A 13,726-nucleotide genomic window follows, 5' to 3' on the forward strand; every position below is an offset into this window, starting at 1 on the left:
CTGTAATGTTACCACTACTTGAATGCTGTCAAAACATTGTTCTGTTCCTGTCATTGTTCAATGTGGCTACATTTTCCTGTGTGGCACTATGGATCACAAGATGAAGACAGAAACATACTTGTTGCTCTATTGAAATAACGTTTAATTCAACCTCAAACATAGTTCTATTAAACCTTTCAACTACTGTTTTGATTCGGGTTTTTTTCTAATATGGGAAATGAAAGCCATCTGTATAGGTACAGTATAGTAGTGAAACATGATTTTGTTAACTATTCTAGTCTACCCTGTATGGATGGATGCCGTGCTGAACAACATCTTTTTGGTCTAAATGCCAAAATGCCAGCAGGCCATGTAACAGCTGTTGAGACATTTCAATAGAAAGCATACAAGATGACTTTGTTCCCCACCCTGTCTTTGATGCTGGAGGAAAAGTAAAGAATAGGGTGACCCAAACAATTTTTATCCGTCACGGCGTCACCAGTGCAGCAATGTGACTTTGAAATGGGTGTTCTCAGTATGAGAACACTGTCCAACTTTCCTAATATAGAACATAAACTAGGAGGAAAAGCCACTAGAGACCAGAAATGTACAGTACCACTCATCTCCACCATTTATCATCTCAGCCATTACATCTACGTACGTTTGAGGACATTTCTAGGAATTTACAACTGGAATAAGCTTCAATACTGCCAAGACCCTTTGCATATATATAATAAGTGAACACTTCCACACAGTGTGAATAGGGAAACAGGATACAGCTGCCCCTGGAGTAGGTAGGTAGCAGGCCAAACATTCATAAATAATGATGGAACATAGATCAATGTGGCTGGATGCTCACTAGATGAGGTGGCAGCAGACACACTGAAGCTCCTACGCACTGCCTGCTTCTCATTTGCTTCTTTTGTCCTCCCTCGGTACACAGGAAAAGCACTGAGTCAGAATCTACGCGCAGACACAACACTGTCACAAAGGATGTCAATATAAATGTTAAATGTGCAATGATGTTGAGTGTGTTGCTTGAAATATGACTCATTTGTCACATTCTCATTCTCACTCACTCTCATTTCAGCATCCAAAACGCCACAGAATTCACATTCATTTTAACTAGAAACAATTCTGCAACCAGCCGGGAACCAAATCAGGCCAGGGGTGTAAAGCTGGGGGGGGCAAGTGCTCCCTTTCTACTTCCTTTCCCCCCTATTTCCATCACCATTGCTTGAACCCCAGCCATCTTTTGTATGATATCAACTACACACCTGTAGAGTTTCATGTCTGTATAATAAATACAGTAGTTGCAATGTTATCGCTGTGACTAAGTGCTGGCAAATTTCTCAAAAATAGATTTTGTGTACTTCCTGCTTGCGTCTCCAGTAGCACCTTTTGACACACACACACACACACACACACACACACACACACACACACACACACACACACACACACACACACACACACACACACACACACACACACACACACACACACACACACACACACACACACACACACACACACACACACACACACACACACACACACACACACACACACACACACACACACACACACACACACACACACACACACACACACACACACACACACACACACACACACACACACACACACACACACACACACACACACACACACACACACACACACACACACACACACACACACACACACACACACACACACACACACACACACACACACACACACACCAATGCCAGTGTCCCTGTTGCAAGATACTGTAGGACTACAAACTTAAATTCAAACTATTTCTTTCAGGATTCAGCAGCATTTGGACACTAATGTTTTGGATCCAGTCTATACCATTTGCTCTTGTATGTGGCACTATGCCATGTGCTTCCCATTACATTCACAAACAATGAAACAACTCTTCCTGTTATGTATAGCTTTGTGGATTACATATTCGGTGAACTCAAGTATTTTGGCTGTGAATGGTTTCCCATTTTGAAGATGTTAAAAGTAAAACCATGCTTCAAAAAATTGGAAAGATTCAATAGAGTGGTTTTCCCTTTACAGTGGTCACTTTTTATATTGTAAAACTCCACTCAACCGCATCAAATAAAGTTGTCACTGTCAGTGCTTTCAGTTCATCTGAAAAGGATATCACTAAGAGGATTAACTTTTGAACTGGCCAGGAAAAGGCTAGTCACTGTGACCTTTTTACCTGTGCTGGACTATGGTGATCTGGTCTATATGAATGCACCTGCCAATTACCTGAGCAAATTGGATGCTGCGTATCACAGTGCTCTGAGATTTGTCACAAATTGTAAAGCGCTTACACATCACTGTACACTGTATACCAAGGCAGGTTTACCATCACTCTCTGTACGGAGGCTCAGTCACTGGTACACTTTTATTTATAAAGCTATGTTGGGCAAACTCCCGTATTACATCTGTTCTCTGGTAAAGCAGAACGTTGCGGGCAGCTATTGCCTGAGATCGCAGGATGTGGTCTTGTTAGATGTGCCAAGAGTGAGGACTGTCTTAGGTAAGACGGCTTTTATGTGCGCAGCTCCACTTGCTTGGAACAGCCTACAGTCCAAATTGAAATTGAGCAATTTTATTTCTCTGAATGTTTTTAAGGCACGTCTGCACGAGATGCTTTCTGACACTATGGGTGTTTGTAAGTGTTGGTGAATATGTAAATATGATGTCCTCTATTGTTTGTTTTTATGTTGTTTTTATGTTTCATGTGGAACTAAATTGATGCAGGTCTCCCTTGTAAAAGAGATCCATGATCTCAAGGGACCTATCTGTCTAAATAAAGGTAGAAAAAAGAAAAAAAAAACTATACATGGTAACGTAGCCTGTTATTTCCCATTTTAAAATATACAAGATTAAACAGTAGATTAACTGGCTATGAGACAAGCCAAACTATTTGATTGTATTTGTCATGGTATTACTGTATCTGAGGGGGAAAGTTGAACCTGTTGTTATTTGCGCCTTCAGTAATATTCTGGGATGAACTATAACCCAACTGGATACCAACCATAATGTCTGAAAATATTGCCTATCAACGTATAACAACTAGGAGCAGGACAGCTATTATCTTTCTGTTACTTCTGTTGGTGTGATATAGATATGTTGCTACTGCTGCTATTGATATTACACAGCAGTTGCACATCTGACCAACATCTGCATTAAATCTAGCAAGAACAGATTCAATTCAATTCAAATTCAATTCAATTCAAAACCTTTATTTATCCAGGTAAAATCCCATTGAGATCAATGATCTCTTTTTCAAGGGAGACCTGCAATACTGTTGCCATTAATGTGTTAACTGTGCCTGACCACGTAGGCAACTTTGAGGCATCTGTAAAGCACCTGGGTCCAGACGAGACGTGTGCAAAGCCATTATCTGAGCCAAAGTGAAACAGGAAGATTGTGGGATTAGTCTGTGTGCCATGCTGTGCGCCGGTCTCTGCTCTCCCTGTGGGTTTCCCCTTTAGTCTGCAGGGATCTGAAACTAGTACGCAACAGGAGAAAAACCTCATTCCCAAAAGCAATATTGGGGAAGTTACAGTTTAGTTTAGCACCATAGCAATGCAGCAAATGTGTGACTTCTTCTGCTGTCAGTAGCTATTTGTGCAAGAGCAAAGCGTAAATGCCTACAGCTGTATACATATCATAAAATGTTAAACGGGATAAATGGCACTCCTGGGAATAGAGAACATAAAGCAAGGAAGCAATAGTTCACAAGTGGTATGTAAGCTAAGGAGCTTAAGGCTAATGGTTATTGTACAAGCAACATGTCTGGAGACTTTGATTAAATGTGCCCTATTGCTAGACAGATGAAAGCCCCTTAAGCCCTTACTAAGATACAGAACTAACCAAAAGACAGAAAAAACACTTCTCAGCATTTGAATATGAAATAGCCTGAAGAGGAAAGCTGCTGCGTGAATCAGCATCGTTAAGTTCAGAAAGAGATGAGAAGGAAGCAGAGCAAGTGAGGAAAGTGCTGACACAGGATTTCCTTTGATCTCCACATACATACTGTAGGTTGTTGGGCCTGAATGTTTAGGCTACAAGAAGAGTTCTCAAACTTTCAAAAAACAGGAAGAATTGAGAGATGCTGGCTCAATCTTTTTGACAGCTGTCATCCAAGAGAAAGAGTTGGAAGTTATATTCCGCGTTTAGGACTTCTGAGATATTATTTCACTTTTTGATTATGTTCTGAAATCATGAATTAAGCAATTTCTTCATACAGTATCATGTACTAAAATGAACCGTTAAACGTGATGCCCTGAATGATCACTAACTTCTATACCAGTTAGTCTGGTTTGTATGTTATATTTTCCTGTTTCATAATAAGAAATGACCAATAAGGCATAGCCAATACAGTTTGCAATGTCTGTACAAAGTAGTTTACTATAGCAAGGATAAGTACAATACATTGGGCTATCATAAAAAGCCATTATAAGATTATAAGAATGATAAGTCATCTAGGGTAGCAACGGATACTTTCATTAGAGTTAATCTGCTAAACTATTAATATTGTTGATAAAATGTCTGAGAATAGATTTTAAATGTCCTATATATTTAAGACATTCAATGGGGATGCGTTTAATTGTGGTGTTTAGTCTAATTTATAGACGTGTGCTGTTATTGGTATTGCTGAATTGTGTGGAATTCATTGACTAAATGGATATAAACAAAATACAATTCTTCATAACATTTGGAAATAAGCAGCCATATGCTGTCAATTTGGCAGAGTCAAACAATGAATTACTGAAGATTTGAAATGTGCCCATTTGTCCCAAAAAACCTTCTATCCTGTGTTCAGCAGGCTTACAGTAATGGGAGCTGATTCTAGATATTCTTCTTGAATATTTCCTCTGCTTCATCTTTCTCAGAGCCTGGCTCCCTCGAGGGCCACACTTCCTGCTCTGGTAGTGTCACAGTTCTTGTCTGATAAACAGTCAAAGCCACATTGCAAAAACTTCATCTGCTTTCCTGTCTGCCTTGCTGGCTACATATACAGCGAGTGGGCGTATTTCCATAGAAACATTAGCATAGCGTCCATGAGAACTGCAGGGCAATAAAAAGAAAAGTACCTTGTCAGAGAGAGCTCAGTGATTTTCCACAATGGAACATCATAGTAGTGGTGCAAATGAATAGTTTTGCTGTCCAACCTAAAAGGAGCATTCCCTGCTCTCTGCTTTGAGTGTAGCAACAATAGGCTTGTGGCATGAGAGCTATTTGATGTGAACGGTGGGTGTGTTCAATGTAACCTGTACTGTAGGATGACACAACAAAGAGATGACAATAGTCAGACCTCTTTCAGGCCAACATTTTAGACACTCCCCACGCATGTGTAATTGTCACAACTGTAAACTTGCTCTTCTTGTTTAGCTGAATGGTATATTTACAAATGATCTATCTCTCTTTGAGTTGCTCATCAATGCTCTGAAGGACACTGTCTTGCTCTTTGGACAGAGGGGAAGCATCCACATCAAAAGGCCATATATATTCTCTGCTTTACCTCCAACGTGCTCCAGATGACCCATTTACAAAAGGCATTCCTTGGAGCCAGTGAGTTGGACTGTGATGCTTGTCAAGTATGCAGCCTGTTTCCTGGACGTTATTGAACTAAACAAATGTAGCCAGAGGAAAAAGATGATTGGCCGTTACCTTACTTCACCATATACAGTTGTCTTTCTCCACTGGCCTTAGATGGCATTTAGAAGAAAGCTGAGGGAAGGATCCTGGCAAAGCTGCAGAGGCTGGGAGCCATCTGTGCCTTTGTGATGCAAAAGTATGAGTTTAAATAATATGCACAATAGCTGCATGAACAGAATACTGAGCAGCCTCACTTTCTGTCACATAGGGCTGCTTTTATTTATTCAACTGACTGAATGCAGTGCTCATCCCTGCTCCCATCAGTCCATCTCCTCTTAAAGCCTCCTGCAGTAAAGGATGTGCCACTCCAGCTGCGGACTACACCTCGCCTCTCGAGGACAGATAACAGCTCTCTTCTAGGATCATACACTGTACTTTATTCACTACATGTCCCTGAATGATTAAGAGTGTAAAAGAGAAATGTGTTTTTGACCATATTAGTATTTTCCTAAGATCCTCATAATGAAGAGGATGAGAGCTAATTCTGTTACAAACAAGAGGGTCAACATTGGGAGATATAACATATCACTCCGTTATTCCCACTCGTTTCAAAAATAAAAATTTCATTTTCGAGAAGACAACTTTCAAAATGGTCACATAGTGGATCCCTTTATGAACCAGGACACTGCACTCGATGACCTGCACAGGCTCCACAAACTGCTCTGCTCTGACAGCAGCAGCATGAAAGTTCACTATCTAGTCATGAGCTTGTTTAGAGATAAAGATATCTCTAACTCAAACCACATTTGTGCAAAAGAAAAGCTGCCGCTAGTCAATACTAAAGATGAGATATCACAGTAAGTACAAATGATGCTATTTGCAGAATATTTTGGACGTGTATATGACCTTCTCACTCACAACATTTAAAAAACCAACAACTGGACACAATGGAACATTGAGTTTGTTCAACTCCACTAGTAATAATCTGGTATTGCTGAGCAGAAATCAAGGGGGTCATACTCCTTAAATAAATAAATTCAAGGGTAGTTTGTCCACATAAACTCACAAGTCGTAAGCACTGTTATTGTTGGGGATGTGTAACAATGTGTGCACTCCATCCTGTGAGTGTGAGAACCAGATCATTGAGTTTACATCCAGCAGGCTTTTCATACATTTAGATTGTCATAGTAGGGAAGGAACAGGTGTTTTCTACGATTAACACTAACCATGGCTCTATTCCATTCATGGTTCATTGAAGGTTACAGTGAGCAAGCATGCACAATACCAGGAACCTGAAATTAAAGATGGAATTCAGCTATCATTTATTTCATCATATCTGCCTGTGATTTTCCAACTGTGTCAAGTTCAAATGTCTTGTATTAAAAGGGTATTTTGATCATACTTGATGTCATCATTATGGTGTATCTTTCAGTACAGAGTAATTGTGCAGTGACTTAAGCATTTGAGCATCTGAATGACAGTGTAGAGGACTCCATCCCTGCAATCTGCCTTTCACACATCTTACCACAGCTGGACAAGGTCACTCTAAACGTTGTTCCCCCACCCTGACTCATTTCATAGTACAGTTACAGCAAGTGGATGAAAGACAGCAGTACTGCTGAAAATGTTCTACTCACAGTCTCAAGGCATCACAAGTGGATCCAGGACAGCAGCACGGGTAGAAGATAATCCTGAGTGTGTGGGAGAGCAATGAGCAGTGATCTTGCATTTCCTCTAGAGAGTCACACATTTCTATATTTCATTCTTCCCATTGAGCAATCAAGGAGATCACCAGGTTGTTTTCCCCCCAACAAAACAAGCAATACCACCGCTGCACAACTGGACATGGATGCTCCCCACATAACCTTGGCTATAAATAGCAAGCCAATGACAGAAGCTTGAACTGGGAATGAGAACAGCTATAGATAAATAACAAGGAGATCCACTGCTTCAGCTCAACAAGGACATAGCAAGTATGATTACAAAAGAGAGGGTTCTGCCGATGACACACATCAAGTCATGAAATCAACAAATTCAAACTGACTGATGGCAAATGTGAAGCTTTTATTCACTTTCCTCAGTGTCTGGCCTAATTACAAGACCAGTCACCCCTGGTCTGTTTTGGATCTGGCAGACTTCAAACCTTTCCCTTTCTTGGATGGTTAACCGTGAGAAAAACAAAGAGTATACTTTTCTACAAACAACATTCACTGCCCCATAAATGACTGGTGCACTGCTCATTTTTAACTCTCCATTCGAATGGCGTAATCAAAGGGAACAGAAGAAAGTGAAATCTGTCATTTGTTGCCCATTTGGTTTGTCCCTAGGCCTCATGCCAATTCCACTGCAAGGCTGCTCTCTTCTATAAACACAAGAATAAAACGTAAGCCCTGCAATTAGGACATTTTACTTTCCCTTAGGTCATTATAGAAATGTCCTATTAAGCTGCACACAATAAATAAAAGTCCATGGCCTAAATACATCATTATATGTTCATTTGTTCATTTATTCAGATGTGGGTTTCAACAATAAGTGTTAGGTGAGAATTTAACACAGGAGCTTAGTCAGGAAAGTTTGCTTTAATTAAGCATTTACGGACCTATTAAACACAAAACAACCACCTTTCAAAAATAACTACATTAAAGACAAGAAGGCCTTGTTTTACTCCATCACATGGTCCTGGTGTAATGAGGAACAAATGGCTGATCATGTGAAGAAAAACAGCTTGCAGCGCACTGAAGTGCTTCCAAATGCAACTTTCCATTGGCAGCACATGTGAACTGTACATAAAATGACAGGAAAACCTTAGCAGTACAGCTACATTGGGAAATGAATGTGTGTTTATTTGGGGAATTTAAGTAATAACCTCTATGAGAAGCTGGTGAAGCACAGTGTATGCATCAAGTTCTAAGAAGAGCATCTTCGGCACTCGAATCTGAGGGTACTTTTTACTATTAAAAACTCACACATGGTGGATATGCCATAACTTTGTTCATATATTGTTGGACCTATATGTACAATTAATAATTGTTTGGCTTACCAAATAATAAATAAATAAAAGACGACCCTTTAAATAGCACTAATCCTGGTTGTGTGGACAAGGCTTTGACGCAGCATGTATGGGAATTAAGGTTAGAAGAAGATAACATAACCACATACAAAAGTCCAACTATCGTATTAGGTTAAGTTTCTGGATGTTCTGGTGACTGACAGGTTCACAACATTACACTAGTACCAGACATCCCTTAGCAACGAACATATTAAAACTGTTGAATGTTATAACAAAGGTAGAAACTGAATTGAGCTTATGAAAAGGGATATTTTGATGTAGGCAGATGGAGTGTATTGATCGAGCGAGAATCCTGTTGAACTCAGGACTTTGTATGGAGCAAACTGAACAATTCAGGGCGAGGTAAAACGACGTCTTGTAGGCGCCCGCGTAATTCTAAATATGTGCCTACATGTCAAACAGTGAGACGTTTAATTAGCATGCAAACAACCTGTCCTTTGGCTAATTGTATGGCAGACGTTGTCATAGATAGACACGTCCGCTTCAGAAAGACTGAGTCATTAAATTAAAGGAACATAGCCGTCCTGTGACAGTAAGTGCTGCTAACAGTCAAGCTGTCATCAAAGTCATTTTGTTTTTTATCTCAACTGACCAAAGACACCGAGCGACTCAGTGACATCTTCGGTAATGTCGCACGTCAGAAGCGTTAACGGTAAAGTTTACACATGTTCACTCAACAAAATGGTAAAAACAGGAATAAATGCAGTAGACTGTCATAAATGAAAGAGCATTAGCAACTAGCTCTCACCTGGGCTGTGTTGCGGCGGAGCTGCTGCTGTTGTTTGATCAGGATGCTGCCGCCGCCGCCTCGCGCACGGGAGTCATTATAGAGTGTCACCAGCGCTCGAGGAGCCGGTAGGTGGAGCGCGTGAAGCGAGTTTGGCGCAGTGCTCGCGGAGATTTCTGGGAAGTGTAGTCTTGCTCTTGATTAAGTCTTTCGGTTTAAATCACGTTTCTTTCCTTATTTAAAGAATTTCCTTATATTAATAATATTACAAACCAAAAAGTATTCCTTGGGATTGTTCATGAAAACTCCAATAAAAATTGTCCCATTGAGAGAGTCCAGTATCTTAGGCTAAAGCCAGTCATGTAATCAACAATGATGTATATTATAATATGTACATAGTAATGAATATTTCATGAGTACAACACCTCTCTGACACAATATAAATTACTTTAGGGACAATATACATTTATATTATAATATTTACAGACTCATAAAACCGTAGGCTATGGACCAATGTCTTAAATACATGTAACGCAATATAATTCAACAAAAAAAAACAAGCAACAGTCTCGAAAATCAACAGCCTCGAAAATCATCATCATGCAAAACAGAATGTATGATAGGTATTGATGTTGCATAGGCATGTTGACTTTGTGTCGAATGTGCTAGCCGTTTGTCATGAGAAAAACAGCTAGAACGTTACAAATGAAATGTATAATTTTTGGTCATTAAGTGAAAACTATATGCTTAAAATATATTCTAACTCTTTCTGTTTTCAGACGTCACGCATTACATTTGTAACGAATCTGCCTCCGCTCACCCTTGACTACATTTACGTACAGCGGCACTGTCATTGAAAACATGGCTGCCTCCATGGGTGAAGCAGGAGCCGCTGCCTCTGACTTACAAGGTCCAGCTTCGGCTGCTCCGGGCATGGAGAGCCCGCCGATCCAGTACAGCCTGATCCTGGAGCACCTCATCGGGGACAAGAGGGCCGTGAAGGAGCTGAGCCCCGGCATCATGGGGGGGCTGCCGATGCCTATGAAAAGCGACGAGCAGAAGATGATCGAGAGGGGAATGGAGAGCTGCGCCTTCAAGGCTGTCCTGGCCTGTGTTGGAGGTAAGCAAAGACACCACGTTAACATTAGGTAACTGGTCAGTATGTGTGGGTAGTACTCTGACAGACACAGTTTAAAAATACTCAGTTACAAGTCCTGCATTTAAAATCTATAAAGGTATTTGCATCAACATTTATCTAAAGTACCTACGGTAAAAGTGCTTATTATGTAGTGTCTCCCAATTTCAGAGTCATGTAGGCTATATTGAATTATTGTTTTATTGATGTGTCGTTATATATGTATCGTTTCAATGTTGTAGCTGGAGAAGGGGGAGATTATTACTACTGGGTTGCTTAACATAATAATAATATAATTATTTATTAGTTGAGTTATATTTTGTATTACAGACACAAAACTAAGTTGTTCTGTGTTTGCTTTTCAGTTATTTTTAAATGTTTGTTTGCAAAAAAACGACAATACCTAATGCATTCAATTAAGTTACAGTGCAGGAGAAGAAGGGAGCCTAACACGCTTTTTCAGAGTCATCCATTACAAATACAATAATGATGGTATTTTAACTCATCAAAAACAACAAATGCATCACCAAGTGTGTCTAGATACATAAAGCACTGAAAAGCATAAACAGTAGTGAAATAAAAAGAGGGAAAAGAAAACTCAACCTCAGAAAAATACAGTTGATATGTAGGCCTGCAACATGAAGACATTGTAAGGTTTTGTAGTGTAAATCTAGTAATACAAAAAATGCAGTTAAAAGCTTTGGAAATTGTGATAGTTTAGTATTTTACAGATGAAAGATGAATACATAATAGAAAATAATTGTCAATTTAAGGCCTATTATATATACATTACACATCCATGATCTGTAATATTCCTCGGATTGGTAGCAGTATGCATCTTTTATCCCCTGTAAATATTGTTGTGATTTATTGTGCAGCAGACACTGATTTAGTTTTTTACCTTCCCACAGGTTTTGTCCTCGGAGGAGCTTTTGGTGTTTTTACTGCTGGCATCGATACCAATGTTGGCTTTGACCCCAAAGACCCTCTGAGAACTCCATCAGCACGAGAAGTCCTCAAAGACATGGGACAGAGAGGGATGTCGTACGCAAAGAACTTTGCCGTTATTGGCGCCATGTTCTCCTGCACAGAGTGCGTCATAGAATCAGTAAGTCTCACACCTGGGGGGGGGGGGGTTGTGTGTTTATCATCCTCTGCCTCTTTATGAATGCTGGCGTGGGATGTTAAAGCACTTTGCAAAGGTTAGAAAAGCGCTACATAAGTGCAGTTCGCATTATGTGTGACCAATGATGGTGGGATGACATTGAATGTAACGGAGCGTCCACACAGCAGCGTGCGTTGACGCTTGGCGGTGGGCGTGTCTGAAGCTTGGGGATTTTTTGTGACCAACAACCAATCACATGAATCTCCCGCCCCCGACATACAAAGCAATAGCAATGTTAAAACGAAGTAAACTGGATATAAAATCCCCAAACAGGCGAAAACCTACCAGTTCCACCCACTGTCTCTGCCACCTCCCTCCATGCCTCGCTCCTCCGGTTTGTATCCCGGTAGATGAACAGAGACTGATCATACAGCACCGGGTGATTCACTCCCGCTATAATGAATTTTCCCTCCATTTTTTGGAATATGAGGAAATGACCTGCGTAGTCTCTCCCAGCATACACGCGGTTCGATTGGCTAGCGCTTGTACTGGCAGATTTGCATAAACGGGATTTCATTGGCTGACGCTTCTGCCGAGGCGCCAAAAGTTGAACATTGCTCAACTTTTGAAGCTAGCAATGCTCCACGTCGCTTCCCAAAATGCAGTTCTGCTAAAAGTGACGTCAGATATAGCACCATGCTAACCGGTTCCTCTTCTTTTCATCCGCAGCACAGAGGCGTTTCTGACTGGAAGAACGCAGTGTACAGCGGCTGTGTAACTGGAGGAGCCATTGGGTTCCGTGGTATGTGACCTGCTACATTTACATTGATGTTTTTCATTAAAGGCAGTATGTTCCTTATGTCCTCGCATGTATTTTTGTTCCTGTTTTTAGCGGGTCTGAAGGCGGGGGTGCTGGGATGCGGAGGCTTCGCTGCATTCTCTGCTGCCATCGAATATTATTTACGGTGAACCACTCAAGAGTGTATGGACTTAAATGATGCAAGTGCCCTGAAAGAAATCCAACTGGTGAATATTGACCCTCACATGGAGGACTGCTGAGAAAGCAGAAGTGATGATTTGGGGAAGTGAGGGTTCCTGTGCACAATGTGCTGAAACACCTCTTTGTTTCCAGAGAAGCTTCAGTTTCACCTCATGGACAGAGAGCAGAGGGGATCTGCTTCTCTGGGGACGGTATAATGAAAATGCTGAACATAATTCCTCTTTACTCTGATTCAGTGTTTACTGTGTAACTAACCCAGATCCAGATAATTTATATTAAACATGTTTTTTTGTTAATTTGTTTAGACTTTTTTTCTTGAAGTTTAAAAGTGTCCACGACTAAATACGTCTTAAATTGGCTTTTAATTATAGTCTTGATTCAAGTTTGAATTTATATAATATATGTTTATATATTTATAATAATTCTGTGATGTACAGGAGTTGATGAAAGAAATAGTTTTGGGTTTCCCACTCGGACCCAATGGAGCCTGTAGTGAGCTTCTTATGAATCTGGTGCAGATGTTTTCATAAGTCATCAGTACAACGCAGAGAAAATCACATCTTTAGTTTGTTGAATAATGGAATTTCTTGTGAAAATGTCAGGCTGCTGGTCACAGTGTAACGTTTTGCTTTTTGAGAATACTTTAATTTCATGTAAATGTAATAGTGCAGACTATTGTGTAACAGATGAGTGCAGCTACAGGTTACATATTTAAAAGGCTTCAAGGTTTGAAGCTCCGCATCCTGACCCTCTAAATTATACACATTCAAAATGAATACAGCCCGTTTATTCAAACATCTAAAGACTTTAGAAGCAAATCATACGCTTGTTCTCTGGAAAATCCAAATACACCGATGTCAGCAGGATAATTACCAGCAGGTCACACAGAATGCATCATGCTAGCAGACAGACGACACAACGCATTTACAGCTGAGGCAGCATTAAGAGCAAAGTCCAACAGCTTTATCAATTAAATAAAAAATAAATAAACAATTGTAATTGTCCAATACAAAATATATTTGGGTTTCTGTATAATAAATGTGTGTGCTTCATTCAATCACACTTTATCTGTATAGTCAGTGATAGTGCTCTGA

At 40.2% G+C, this 13,726-nt stretch overlaps 2 protein-coding genes across 3 annotated transcripts in view; one reads left to right on the plus strand and one right to left on the minus strand.

The window, feature by feature from the left end:
- The window catches only part of specc1 (sperm antigen with calponin homology and coiled-coil domains 1), a 71,553-nt gene extending 62,064 nt beyond the window's left edge, over positions 1–9,489 (minus strand). For both annotated transcript variants that reach the window (XM_034098439.1, XM_034098438.2), the window contains exon 1: positions 9,414–9,489. The gene's annotated coding sequence lies outside the window, so the exon portion shown is untranslated. The remainder of the gene's footprint in view (positions 1–9,413) is intronic.
- Positions 9,490–10,239: 750 nt separating this feature from the next.
- timm22 (translocase of inner mitochondrial membrane 22 homolog (yeast)) lies at positions 10,240–12,928 on the plus strand. The gene is made up of 4 exons (XM_034098440.1): positions 10,240–10,512; positions 11,439–11,635; positions 12,362–12,434; positions 12,525–12,928. Exons 1-4 carry the CDS (start codon positions 10,254–10,256, stop codon positions 12,599–12,601), a joined length of 606 nt encoding a protein of 201 aa, XP_033954331.1. The 5' UTR covers positions 10,240–10,253; the 3' UTR covers positions 12,602–12,928.
- Positions 12,929–13,726: the final 798 nt, after the last annotated feature.

This window comes from Pseudochaenichthys georgianus, chromosome 14, assembly GCF_902827115.2.
Source record: "Pseudochaenichthys georgianus chromosome 14, fPseGeo1.2, whole genome shotgun sequence".
NCBI classification, from domain to species: domain Eukaryota; kingdom Metazoa; phylum Chordata; class Actinopteri; order Perciformes; family Channichthyidae; genus Pseudochaenichthys; species Pseudochaenichthys georgianus.